Below are 13,908 nucleotides of genomic sequence, written 5' to 3' on the forward strand. Positions count from 1 at the left end.
ACAGTCATTGCAGTTTGTAAATGAGCAATACTAGAAACTTTTCCTAGTCCTGTTCTTTTAAATATTCCCAGCTATGATCCTTTTTGACACACAAGTATTTACCAAGACCCCCAAACATATTAGAAAAAAGTCTGCCAAACCTGCTAGTTTCAACAGGACCTGCTGGCTGTCTAATTTTTTTAGGGGCCTTCTAACTATTCCCCTGCAAGTCCTGGGGTCCTAGGTTCAAATCCTGCCAATGACAACATCTGCAAGGAATTTGTATGTTTCCACCACGCTCTCCGCCCACCCAGTGACCCTAACATGCCATATTACTTTATATCTGCAGGAGCTCCACGGTTAAAATGTGCAGAACTTTTGCATCATGTGATGGACACAGTGAAAGACCCCACAAAGTGTGCAGCTTATGGAACCGATTACAGCAGCATCCTGCTGAAAGACATTCTAACGGTGCGGAAATACTGGTGTGAAATCACACCACAACAATGGGCAGGTATGCTGGGTTATTAATGGAAATAAATGTGTTTGTGTGTATATCTATCTATCTATATACCGTATATACTCGAGTATAAGCCGAGTTTTTCAGCACGATTTTTCGTGCTGAAAACACGCCCCTCGGCTTATACTCGAGTGAACTCCCCCACCCGCAGTGGTCTTCAACCTGCGGACCTCCAGAGGTTTCAAAACTACAACTCCCAGCAAGCCCGGGCAGCCATCGGCTGTCCGAGCTTGCTGGGAGTTGTAGTTTTGAAACCTCCGGAGGTCCGCAGGTTGAAGACCACTGCGGCCTTCGACATTATCCAGCCCCCTCTCACCCCCTTTAGTTCTGTACAGTACTCACCTCCGCTCGGCGCTGGTCCGGTGCTGCAGGACTGTCCGGAGAGGAGGTGGTCCGGTGGGATAGTGGTTCCGGGCTGCTATCTTCACCGGGGAGGCCTCTTCTAAGCGCTTAGGGCCCGGCCCCAGAATAGTCACGTTGCCTTGACAACGACGCAGAGGTACGTTCATTGCCAACGTACTTCTGCGTCATTGTCAAGGCAACGCCTCTATTCCGGGCCCGCAGCGCGGAGAAGAGGCGCCCCCCGGTGAAGATAGCAGCCCGGAACCACTATCCCACCGGACCACCTCCTCTCCGGACAGTCCTGCAGCACCGGACCAGCGCCGAGCGGAGGTGAGTACTGTACAGAACTAAAGGGGGGTGAGAGGGGGGCTGGATGATGTCGAAGGCCGCAGTGGTCTTCAACCTGCGGACCTCCGGAGGTTTCAAAACTACAACTCCCAGCAAGCCCGGACAGCCGATGGCTGCCCGGGATTGCTGGGAGTTGTACTTTTGAAACCTCTGGAGTTCCGCAGGTTGAAGACCACTGAGGGCGGATGATGAGAAGAGGATGATGAAGGGGGGGTGTGGGATGATGACAAGAGGATGATGAAGGGGGGGTGTGGGATGATGAAGGGGGGTGGGGATGATGACAAGGGGATGATGAAGGGGGGGTGTGGGATGATTACAAGGGGATGATGAAGGGGGGTGGGGATGATGACAAGGGGATGATGAAGGGGGTGGGGATGATGACAAGGGGATGATGAAGGGGGGTGTGTGGGATGATGACAAGGGGATGATGAAGGGGGTGGGGATGATGACAAGGGGATGATGAGGGGGGATGTGTATGATGATGACAGGTGATGATGATGAGGGTCTGGATGATGACAGGCGGTGATGATGATGAGGATGTTAATGACGGGGGTCTGGATGATGACAGGGGGGGATGATGTATTTCCCACCCTAGGCTTATACTCGAGTCAATAACTTTTCCTGGGATTTTGGGTTGAAATTAGGGGTCTCGGCATATATATATATATATATATATATATATATATATATATATACACAGTCATGGCCGTAAATGTTGACACCCCTGAAATTTTTCAAGAAAATGAAGTATTTCTCACAGAAATGGATTGCAGTAACACATGTTTTGCTATACACATGTTTATTCCCTTTGTGTGTATTGGAACTAAACCAAAAAAGAGAGGGAAAAAAAAGCTAATTGGACATAATGTCACACCAAACTCCAAAAGTGGGCTGGACAAAATTATTGGCACCCTTAACTTAATATTTGGTTGCACATCCTTTGTAAAAAAAATAACTGAAATCAGTCGCTTCCTATAATGATCAATAAGCTTCTTACACCTCTCAGTCGGAATGTTGGAACACTCTTCCTTTGCAAACTGCTCCAGGTCTCTCTCATTGGAAGGCGCCTTTTCCCAACAGCAATTTTAAGATCTCTCCACAGGTGTTCAATGGGATTTAGATCTGGACTCATTGCTGTCACTTCAGAGCTCTCCAGCGCTTTGTTGCCATCCATTTCTGGGGGCTTTTTGACGTATGTTTGGGGTCATTGTCCTGATGGTCATTGCTCCCTAACCTCTGAAGACGTCACATGTAGTGACGAAACATGTTAAGGGGGGCAGTGTTAGGAATTTTTACATCAGCATCAGCCACAACTATCGGCACACACTGCAGGTGTGCTGATTACTAAAAATCAATGTCAGTCCAAATGGACATCAGTATATAGAGATCACAGAGTGTGCTTATGATCCTGGACTTTTAATTCATTTTCAGCTCATATAAATGTAATATTTTTTCAGTAATAAAAGTTAAGTTTTAAACAAATTACAGTGAGGGAAAACAAGTGGACTTTTTTACTCAGTCCTTTTGGACTGAGTTGTAGTATTTAATTGTCCTGATGGAAGACCCAAGATCTCGGACGCAAACCCAGCTTTCTGACACTGGGCTGTACAGTCAGACCCAAAATCCATTGGTAATCCTCAGATTTCATGATGCCTTGTACACATTCAAGGCACCCAGTGCCAGAGGCAGCAAAACAACCCCAAAACATAATTGAACCTCCACCATATTTCACTGCAGGTACTGTGTTCTTTTCTTTGTAGGCCTCATTCTGTTTTCGGTAAACAGTAGAATGATGTGCTTTACCAAAAAGCTCTATCTTGGTCTCATCTGTCCACAAGATGTTTTCCCAGAAGGATTTTGGCAAAATATAGTCTTGCTTTTTATGTCTCTATGTCAGCAGTGGGGTCCTCCTGGGTCTCCTGCCATAGCGTTTCATTTCATTTAAATGGCAAATGATTCGCGCTGGCACTGATGCTCCCTGAGCCTGCAGGACAGCTTGATTATCTTTGGAACTTGTTTGGGGCTGCTTATTCACCATCTGAACTATCCTTTATTGACACCTTTCATCAACTTTTCTCATCCACCCACACCCAGGGAGATTATCTACAGTGCCATGAGTTGCAAACTTCTTGATAATGTTGCGCACTGTGGACAAAGGCAAATATCGATCTCTGGAGATGGACTTGTAACCTTGAGATTGTTGATATTTTTCAATAATTTTGATTCTCAAGTCCTCAGACAGTTCTCTTCTCCTCTTTCTGTTGTCCATGCTTAGTGTGGCACAAACAGACACACAATGCAAAGACTAAGTGAACTTCTCTCCTTTTTATCTGCTTTCAGGTGTGATTTTTTTATATTGCCCACACCTGTTACTTGCCCCAGGAGAGTTTAAAGGAGCATCACATGCTTGACACCATCTTTTTTTCCCCTTAACTTTGAAAGGGGTGACAATAATTTTGTCCAGACCATTTTTGGAGTTTGGTGTGACATTATGTCCAATTAGTTTTTTTCCTCCCTTTTTTGGTTTAGTTCCAATACACACAAAGGGAATAAACATGTGTATAACAAAACATATGTTACTGCAATCCTTTTCTGTGAGAAATAATTCATTTTCTAGAAAAACTTCAGGGGTGCCAACATTTACGGCCATGACTGTATATAAATATATATATATATATGTGTGTGTATATGAACAAAGTGAAACGCAGCACTCCAAGATAATGTGAAAAAAGTTAACAGGGATGTATTCCGTACTAATGTGTAAAAGCAGCTAGAGTACAACTCGTCTAGAATGTCTAGTAATGCTAGATTATATTTTTTGTCACCAAGAAGGCATAATGTGAGAATAAGGAGTAATCGTGCACGATCCCACTTACCTGAGACATGTGCTATCTAGATATTTTGGAAAGCTCCTATACAGATCATTTTTCAACATTTTGCTTTTGCCTGTACAGTGATCCCTCAAGTTACAATGGCCTCAACATACAATAGTTTCAACATACAATGGTCTTTTCTGGACCATTGTAAGTTCAAACCAGACTCAACATACAATATACAGACAGTCCAGATCTGTGTTAAGTGTCAATGGCTGGAAGAACTGACCAATCAGAATGGGCAATTTACTGATAAAACCCCTGTATTACTGAAGCGTATGCTGGTAGCGCCCCCTACAGTACAGAGAGGTATTACATGTTCTGTACTACTCTTTACCTGCACCAGGGTTACCTGCTCCTTTGGACACCAGGTGAGGGCGACTCCATGTTACTGTACAGGACCCCGAAGAAGCTCCTGTCCTCTGCATAGACCAGTGTCTGCCAAGCAGGGTGCCCCCAGCTGTTGCAAAACTACAACTCCCAGCATGCCCGGACAGCCTTTGGCTGTCCGGGCATGCTGGGAGTTGTAGTTTTGCAACAGCTGGAGGCTCCCTGCTTGGGAAACACTAACATAGACAGTGATTTACAGCTCCCAGCAGATCTTTCTTACTTTTATATGTAAGGATTTGCTTTATCTATATTAGTTATCTACTTATTTTTCTTTAATTCTCACTTTTTCCTATTTTTGGATGACATTTCGGTGCCTTTAGAACCGATTACCAGGTTTCCATAGAGTTCTGGTCTCAACATACAATGGTTTCAACATACAATGGTCGTCCTGGAACCAATTAGTATTGTAACTTGAGGGACCACTGTATATATATTTGTATAGCCACTTTAAGGATTCGAGTAAACCTAATGGATGTGTGGAAAAATTGTTCTGATGGATTGTATGTTTAGTTCTCATTCATTTTTACTTACCATGTTGCAGATTTATGGAGCATTTACTCCAACCTTTACTTGAAACCAAACAGTACAATAAACCGTCTGCTGGTGGCTCGTATAATCCAGACTCTTACCCGAGGCTGCTGTCTCCAGACTGAGGAAATGCACTCCAAGTTCTTCAACTTCTTCTCTGTGGTGATTCACCGGGTCAGGTGATTGACGAATTTATCTGGAAAAATAAATATGTATTTCTTTTAAAATGTACATTCATGTGTACAGTGATCCCTCAACTTACATTGGCCTCAACATACAATAGTTTCAACATACAATGGTCTTTTCTGGATCATTGTAACTTGAAACCAGACTCAACATACAATGCTATGGAATCTGCGAAACGTGTCAATGGCTGGAAGAACCGACCAATCAGAATGGGCATTCACTGGTAAAACCCCTGTATTCCTAAAGTGTATGCACTGACTGGCTGTGTGGTAGCGCCCCCTACATGTTTAGTACTACTTTTAACCTATACCATGGTTAACTGCTCCTTTGGACACCAGGTGAGGGCGGCTCCATGTTACTTTTTTAGGACATTGCGTGTACTGTACAGGACCCTGAAGAAGCTCCTGTCCTCTACGTAGACCAGTGTTTCCCAACGAGGGTGCCTCCAGCTGTTGCAAAACTACAACTTCCAGCATGCCCGGACATTTACGCCCCACAAGTGTCTGACAGATTTTTGGAACAGTGGTCCGTGAAAATAAAAAATGTTAACAAATGTTGACTTTAACAAAAAGTTGTCAAACACCTGTGGGGTGTTAAGGCTCACCGTACCCCTTGTTACGTTCCTTGAGGGGTGTCGTTTCCATAATAGTGTGCGATGTGGGGGGTTTTGCTGTCCTGGCACCATAGGGGCTTTCTTAATGGGACATGCCCCCCAAAAACCATTTCAGAAAAACTCACTCTCCTAAATCCCATTGTTGCTCCTTCGCTTCTGAGCCCTCTAGTGCACCCGCCGAACACTTGACATACACATATGAGGTATTTCCTTACTCAAGAGAAATTGGGTTACAAATTTTGAGAGGATTTTTTTCCTTTTACCCCTTGTAAAAATTCAAAAACTGGGTCTACAAGAACAAGCCAGTGTAAAAAATGAAGATTTTGAATTTTCTCCTTCACTTTGCTGCTATTCCTGTGAAACACCTAAAGGGTTAACACACTTACTGAATGTCATTTTGAATACTTTGAGGGGTGCAGTTTTTATAATGGGGTCATTTATGCGGTATTTCTAACCAGAAGACGCTTCAAATCCACTTCAAACCTGAACTGGTCCCTGAAAAATTCCGATTTTGAAAATTTTGCCAAAAATTGGAAAATTGCTGCTGAACTTTGAAGCCCTCTGATGTTTTCCAAAAGTAAAAACTCTTTTTACTTTTTACAATTTTATGATGCAAACATAAAGTAGACATATTGTATATGTGAATCAATATATAATTTATTTGGAATATCCATATTCCTTATAAGTAGAGAGCTTCAAAGTTAGAAAAATGCAAAATTTTCTAATTTTTCATGAAATTTTCAAATTTTTCACCAAGGAAGGATGCAAGTATCGACGAAAATTTACCACTAACATAAAGTAGAATATGTCACGAAAAAACTATCTCGGAATCAAATTTATAAGTAAAAGCATCCCAGAGTTATTAATGCTTAAAGTGACAGTGGTCAGATTTGCAAAAGATGCTCCCGTCATTAGGGTCATAATGGGCTCCGTCCCCAAGGGGTTAAAATGAACCTGTCACCTATTTTCTGCTGCCCAAAATGCATGCGGCATGGTGTACTTTTATACACCATTACTTCCTTCTGATGTATAGCTTTCTATAGTTTGACTGCTGTAACTGTAAAGAACACTTTCCTACATTCATGTCCAAAATACCTTTACTCCAAATGCTCTGTATGTCCATTTGCCCTATGAGTATAATTTTATTATTCTATTTTTTAAATGATCAGAAGCAGTACATCTCTGCCTAAAGTTATATTTTATGACAGTGATAATGTCCATTTTCACTGCACACAAGGAATGAATAGGTAAATAAATAGTAGCGTAATTTCATTTTTACATGGAGTTTATCTGTTTATTCCTAGAGAGGAGAGAAATCTTCCTGGTTTGGACCAGATCTTTGCTGCTTTGAACACATTCCTCCCCATGGCTTCTTTAAATTGCCGCATGAGGGTGTGTAAATTGGGGGAAGACGTCTTCCCCATAGTTCTGCGTTTATGGACCCAGCAGAGACCTAAAGATGCCTTGAAAGAAGAGATTGTGGAGTTTTTTCGGTTAATGGTACATGTTCACCACCCAAGGGGAGCCAAGACTGTAGAAGAAGGTGCGTTACTCCACACCACGGTTTATAATTCAGCTTGTTTGTCTGTTTCATAAAAGAATTACATAATCCAAATACATGTATTATCTTGTGCCAAAAGAAGTATGACAGGCTAATAGAATGATAAACCCGTTCTTTACTCTACAGGTGCCTACGCATTTGATGGTGACAAGTGGCAGAGGAATCTGTACAATCTGTATGATGCCCTGATGGGTGAGATCACTCAGATAGGCAGCAGAGGGAAATACTCCTCTGGCTCCCGAAACATTGCAGTCAATGAGAACTTGGTGGAACTAATGGCAGATATTTGCCATCAGGTATTGTTTTGATACATTGCCTACAGCAATTCTGTCTGATTTCATAGTAGTTTAATAAAGTATGTGGAATCTTTCTTTTTTGGCAGAAAGCAAAATGCTGTACAATAGTACCGACATATTAAAAGTTATATCAATAAAATATAGAAACAAAGGACAAGCATAGAACAAGGTTTATAGCATAAAACCAAAATACAGTCTGTCATTACCATTTAGTCAGGTGTATCATAAACTGAATTGTTCATATGTTAACACAGAGCCAAATGTTTTATAGAATATTGAAGTATGAACTCACAAGAGCCTGCACGAAAGTGCAAAAATATAAATAAAGAGAAAATGTGTCGGTCATGAACCGCAATCCATGGAAGCAAAGCCAGGTCCATAGAGAAGAGAGACCTCTCCAGATTGCACATTATGGGTCCAGTCCAGTATTCTAAACAGAACAGCTGCCATATGGTACAATCTTAAAGGAGATCTCCGATATATAAAAACTTATCCCCTATCCTAAGGATAGGGGATAAGTGTCAGATCGCGGGGGGTCTGACTGCCAAGACCCCCATGATCTCCCATCCGGGGCCCTGGTTCTCCTCCTGGATTGGGCGTGTTCAACTACTGCATGAAGCGGTGGCCAACACGACCCCTCAACGCAGCTCTATGGGAAAACCAGAGCTCTACACTGGGCAATCTCTGGTCTCCCACAAAGTTGCATTGTTGGGGCGTGTCAGCTGCCGCTTTGTGCAGTTGTCTACACATGACATTTGGATGGAGAGCCGGAGCCCCATAGCGGTTGGACCCCCGCGATCTGACACTTATCCTTTATCCTTAGGATAGGGAGTAAGTTTTTCTCCCGGAGTACTGTCAAAGCCACCCCGCCACATTTGCTGCTCTTAGAGAGGACTTAAAGGGGTACTCCAGTGGAAAACTTTTTTTTTTTTTAAATGAACTGGTGCCAGAAAGTTAAACAGATTTGTAAATTGCTTCTATTAAAAATTCTTAATCCTTTCAGTACTTTTTAGCAGCTGTTTGCTACAGAGGAAAATCTTTATTTTTTTTATTAATTTTTTTGTGTTGTCCACAGTGCTCTCTGCTGACACCTGATGCCCATATCAGGAACTGTCCAGAGCAGGAGAAAATCCCCATAGCAAACCTATGCTGCTCTGGACAGTTCCTGACACGGACATAGGTGTCAGCAGAGAGCACTGTGAACAACACAAAAAGTAAATAATTTCCTCTGTAGCATACAGCTGCTAAAAAGTACCAAAAGGATTAAGATTTTTTTTAATAGAAGTAATTTACAAATCTGTTTATCTTTCTGGCACCAGTTCATTTAAAAAAAAAAAAAAGTTTTCCACCGGAGTATCCCTTTAAGAAAATCCTAGGCCTGCTTGTGCCCCAAATAAAAGTAGAGATTTCCCTTTGTATGGTCTTGAAAAAAATATAGTCCAATAAATTATAACCATGTAAATCAAAGTCCTGGAAAAATCTTGAACCCTTTGGCAACACATGCCTAACATGTTCAGGTGACTGTGCCTTGCTGCTATGGCTTGTAGGAACTATTATACTATGAGCTCAGAAACTAAGCGTGCATCATAGACAGCAGGTGTCGGCTGCAGAAGTCAGTCAGCTGTCAACAATCGCTGCCAATGACCCCTTAAATGCCAAAATAAATTGCAATTTTGAAGCCTCAATAGCATTTAAAAAGCCTAAATAGCATGCACTACTAGTGAATTCTAGTGATTGCTTCATAAAGTTCTCTTTTTATTCAAATAAAAATGTAAAAGAACATATTTGTATTACTGGGTGTAAAGATTGTCCAATCTATTAAAATATAATCTTACTGATTCTTCACGTTGTATGGACAAATATTTGTATCCACATGTTAGAAAGAGAGCCATAGACAATTGTCATTAGAAAAAGAGCCCCTAGTCCATCTCGTCTACCCTTTATATTCTTTCATTTTTATTTTATTTATTTTGTATTTATTTATTTTTAAATCTTAAGATAAATATATATTTATCCAAGGCAGGTTTACATTCATTTACTGTGGATTTACCAACCACATCTTCATTTTGTTTCTCAGCTCTTTACTGAAGAGACCCGCGTCTTGGAAATCACACAGGCTTCCTTTGCGATGACTCAGAGAGACCCCCTTGGAAATGGGGCCCCAAGCAAACGCAGGAGGATAGAACTGGGTTGGGAAGTGGTCCGCGATAAGATTCAAAGATCAAAGAATGATTTTGATGTCATCCCATGGTAAGGGTGATCTTTATTCATTATAACATCAGTTGAACATCAATACATCATCATTTGGTCATGGATGCTGGACTCTTAAAAGGAGAACTGTATTGAAAATGTTTTCACTACCTCTGTGCCCGGGCTGCAAAAACAAAAAAAAACTAACTTTAACTTACTTTCTTACATTCCTCCATTGCGCTGATATCGGCGTCCCGGTCATCCGGTGCTGATCTGCCTCCTGGGGACGGTGAGTCATACTGTGCTCAGCGTATCGCCGGCCGCAGCGATGTCCCGCCTCGGCCGGTGATAGGCTGAGCGCACTGTCATGTAATGAGCCCAGGCAGCAGGGAGAAGGCGGGGCACAGGCTCCTTACATGACAGTGCGCTCAGCCTAAAGTTAGTTTTTTTTGTTTTTGCAGCCCCGGCACAGAGGTAATGAAAAACTTTTAACTACAGTTTCTCATGCACTTTTTGACAGTATTTATTGGATGGCTTTGACTGTTGTTATGGTTTGACTGTTGTTATGGTGCCTTATGTCTAAAAACTATTTTGAATCTAAATTTCTATTATCAACAAATGTTGTTTCAGTTGGCTTTTGGATCATTTCTGTTTCTGCCTTGTCTTTTGTTCAAGGTTACAAATAGCAGCATGTCTGATAGCTCGGCATCCCATGAGTCTACCATGTAGTGAGCTGACACCAATACTCACCATCCTTCACCAGCTCTTGGCTGAGCAAAGACGAGGAGAGAAAGCGATGTTCGTTCTGAAATGTTTAAAGGAGCTTGCAATTTGTCAAAAACAAAAGACAGATGTGACAGTCACCCCAAAATCAGATCTACAGAAGCTTTGGACAAAAATATGGGCTCTTACTTTGCGCAGTTTAAGTTCTCCGCAGACTGAGGCCGACAGCTTTGCACTTTTAGGAGTCATCTTACAAGGAGGTCTAGTACCAGTGGACAGAGACTTTTGGAAGATTTTCTCTGGGTCTGCGGGCAAACCTTCCAGGTAGGGTAAAGTAATAGTAATTTATAATGGTGAATGCTGTGCTATATCTTTTTAATGAGTCATTTACTATTCGTAGTACTGCAGAAGCGCCGTTGGCAGTAACAAGAGAGAGCACCCTGCTGCAGTTGGGTAGATCTGTGTTGTATGTATCACAGTGGTGGTAGTGGCGCATTGCAAGCTGCAAGTTTGCTACGAGCAGGCACTGTGTCTACAGCGGGAAATCGGCTGCGAGTGGACACACAGTTACCCAGCAGCAGCAGGGAGCTTGGTCTTGTAAAATATGCTGTGGATGTGCTCTGTATGACCCCACCCTAAAAGTAAAATATCAATAATAAATATGGGAGACAATTATTTGGCAGGCCTGGGTACCCTATGCAAGGGCCACAGGTTATTTCACAGGGAACATTATGCAAGGTGCAGGTGATTTCAAAAACTGTCCAGCAACTGAGGTTGTTGTAATCTGGTTTTACACTTCTCTTCTAACATGTGATATACATGTGAATACTATCCTCCACTACAGCAGTTAAAATTGCATTTAATGTTTCCATAGCAGGACTATGGATTGTCCTGAGATCCTACTAAGAGGAATTTCCATGTGGTATTCTTCAGGAAACTTTCTCACGGAAATTCCGCAAACTTTACTGCACATTGTGTGAAATGGGGTTTTCGCTGTCCCATTCACATGCCAGAATTTCTGTTGCAGGAAAATTAACTTTCCAGATTCGACAAAAACATTGAACATGTCTTTTTCAATTTTGCGGAATTCCATGGCAAAATCCTATTGACACCAATGGGGCTTTGAATTTCGGAAGAATTCTGTGTTTTGAGCACACAGAAATTCTGCAAAACTGCAAAAATTCCGGAGCAAGCTTTGCAGAACGAAATTTGAGTGGAATAAAATTATTTTGATGTAGACCTGTAGACATGAACTAGTGTGAGCCTTAAGCCCTTGTGTATTCCCCTCTCATATGTGGCATCTCTTTATAATCAATATATGGTCCAACCTCTTGGACTCCCTCTGATCTTGGTTGAGAAGGGCTCGCAACAATGAATCAGGTGCTTCCCTGTGTTTCCTCTTGCTTTTCTCTACTTCTTTAGTATTAATGTATGCTCCCCAACTAGCTGCTAGCAACAAATGCAAGAGAAAATATAGATTTGGCCAATGCACTTCAGCCAGTATGAAGAGTCTTAAAGGGATTGAGAGTCTTACCTTTCATCAAAAAACATTTGATATATTATAGATTAATGTATGCAGAATAACTTTCCAATTGCATGTTATTAAAAAATATGCTTCTTTAGATTTAATTTTCCACTTTGAAAAAATTACCACTAGACGTCTCCCTACCAGTTCTGTCCGCTAGCCCTTTTTATAGATTTCAGACTCCTGCTAGAGTCCTAAATCTTAGACTGCAGCCGGGACACAGACACGCTCAGCTGACAGCTCTGAATATTCTCCTCTCTGTTTACAACTGCATGTGCAGAGAGAAGAAAGATCGGAGCTCAGATAGTAAAATGAATAAGGGCATGCCGTAAGGCAGAGTCAGTAGTATGCTCTGCTGTGCTATGAGCACAGTGCTGGCTCCTGCCTGTCTGATTGACAGACAGGGAGCAGTGCTGAGCTTGTCTGTGTCCCTGCTGCAGTCTTAGATTTAGGACTCCAGCATGAGTCTGAAATCTAAAAAAAAGGGCTTGCGGCCATGACTTTCCTATTTTTTTTTTCCTAAGTGGAAAATCAAATAGAAAGAAGCATATTTTTTATAACATGCAATTGGAAAGTTATTCTGCATACAGGTACCCTTTAAGGCATGCTTTAATGTAACTCCAGACTTTGCATTCACAGTTCCATCTAATTAAATGGGCACGATCATTCAAACTAATTTCTGCTAGGAGTTTATGGTAAATAAAAAAATTCTTTCTAATAAGTAAAATGAAGTTTTCTATGTTTAATTTGTGTTTAAGAAGCTGCCACTAGGTGTCTCTCTACTTTTCCAAAGCACATTTCCCCCCATCTCTTGCACAGATTTTGGACTCCTGCTGGCCTGACAGAAAGTAAAAAAAAAAAAAGGAAATGCAGTCTGGAGTGCTGAGGGGGGGAAAGAGTTGGGGGGGGGGGGGGGGTAGCATTAGCCAATCAGAGCTCATCTCACACTGAACTGCTCTGGGCTGTGTGTGTAGCAGAGGGAGGGAGGAAGTTCTCCCCTGTTTGGCTTCAGATGATGTCACGCCTGCTGGGGAACTCCCCTTCCCAGTCTGTGAATCTGACTTAGACTGAGCAAAAAATACAGAGCAATATCAAGGTAGAAAACAAAAAAAATTATAGAAATAAAGGTTTATGATGGGGGCAGTGAACTGGGAGGTTATAAAATTTAACAACATCATAAAAAATACTCTTTAAGTAGACATAAGAGTAGAAGTCAACGGCAATCAGGCACTGCACCTGTACACTGCACTGCATTCACAACACCTATGTTACTCGATATAACACAGCCTCTGTACTCCGTAGCTATTAGGGGGTGCCAGCATTCAAGGATAAGTGGTAATCCAATATAAAGGTAAGAAGAAACATAAGAAGGCTGTACTCACCCACAAAGTTCTTCCCAGGAATAATGTCTTTATTTGGTGTCTTCAAACAAAAGCATACAGTTGCTGGATAAGCGGGGAGCGAGAGACGCAGCTCTCAGGTGCGGGGCGTACCACTGGATGACGACTAGTTTCTCGTCATTACAGATGCTTTTTCCGGTCAGTAGTACGTCCATCTGTAGTGGTATAGATGCTTATATACAGGTGGATGATTAATATACATAAATAATAAAAAATAAAAACTATCAAATACAGACACATAGTGAATTAAAAACATAAGCAAAAGCTATCAATTGTTAACGAGACAAAACTACAAAGGTAATTTCAAAGAAAAGAGGAGAGGTCGTTCCTTTCATTTAACCCTAGCGGGCCCAAAGCTTGTAGATGTATATTAAAGAAAGCTTCTCTACGAAGCAAGTAGGTATGATGATCCTCTCCCTGTGGAATACTTACTA

The 13,908-nt window shown here is 41.8% G+C and overlaps 1 protein-coding gene across 10 annotated transcripts in view; it reads left to right on the forward strand.

The window, feature by feature from the left end:
* The window catches only part of ATM (ATM serine/threonine kinase), a 203,042-nt gene that overhangs the window by 39,918 nt on the left and 149,216 nt on the right, over window positions 1-13,908 (forward strand). For all 10 annotated transcript variants that reach the window (XM_056561645.1, XM_056561649.1, XM_056561647.1 and 7 more), the window contains 6 exons: window positions 329-493; window positions 4,994-5,159; window positions 7,084-7,322; window positions 7,467-7,636; window positions 9,714-9,886; window positions 10,502-10,873. In XM_056561645.1, the coding sequence (XP_056417620.1) occupies window positions 329-493; window positions 4,994-5,159; window positions 7,084-7,322; window positions 7,467-7,636; window positions 9,714-9,886; window positions 10,502-10,873 (1,285 nt within the window). The remainder of the gene's footprint in view (window positions 1-328; window positions 494-4,993; window positions 5,160-7,083; window positions 7,323-7,466; window positions 7,637-9,713; window positions 9,887-10,501; window positions 10,874-13,908) is intronic.

This window comes from Hyla sarda, chromosome 2, assembly GCF_029499605.1.
Source record: "Hyla sarda isolate aHylSar1 chromosome 2, aHylSar1.hap1, whole genome shotgun sequence".
NCBI classification, from domain to species: Eukaryota; Metazoa; Chordata; class Amphibia; order Anura; family Hylidae; genus Hyla; species Hyla sarda.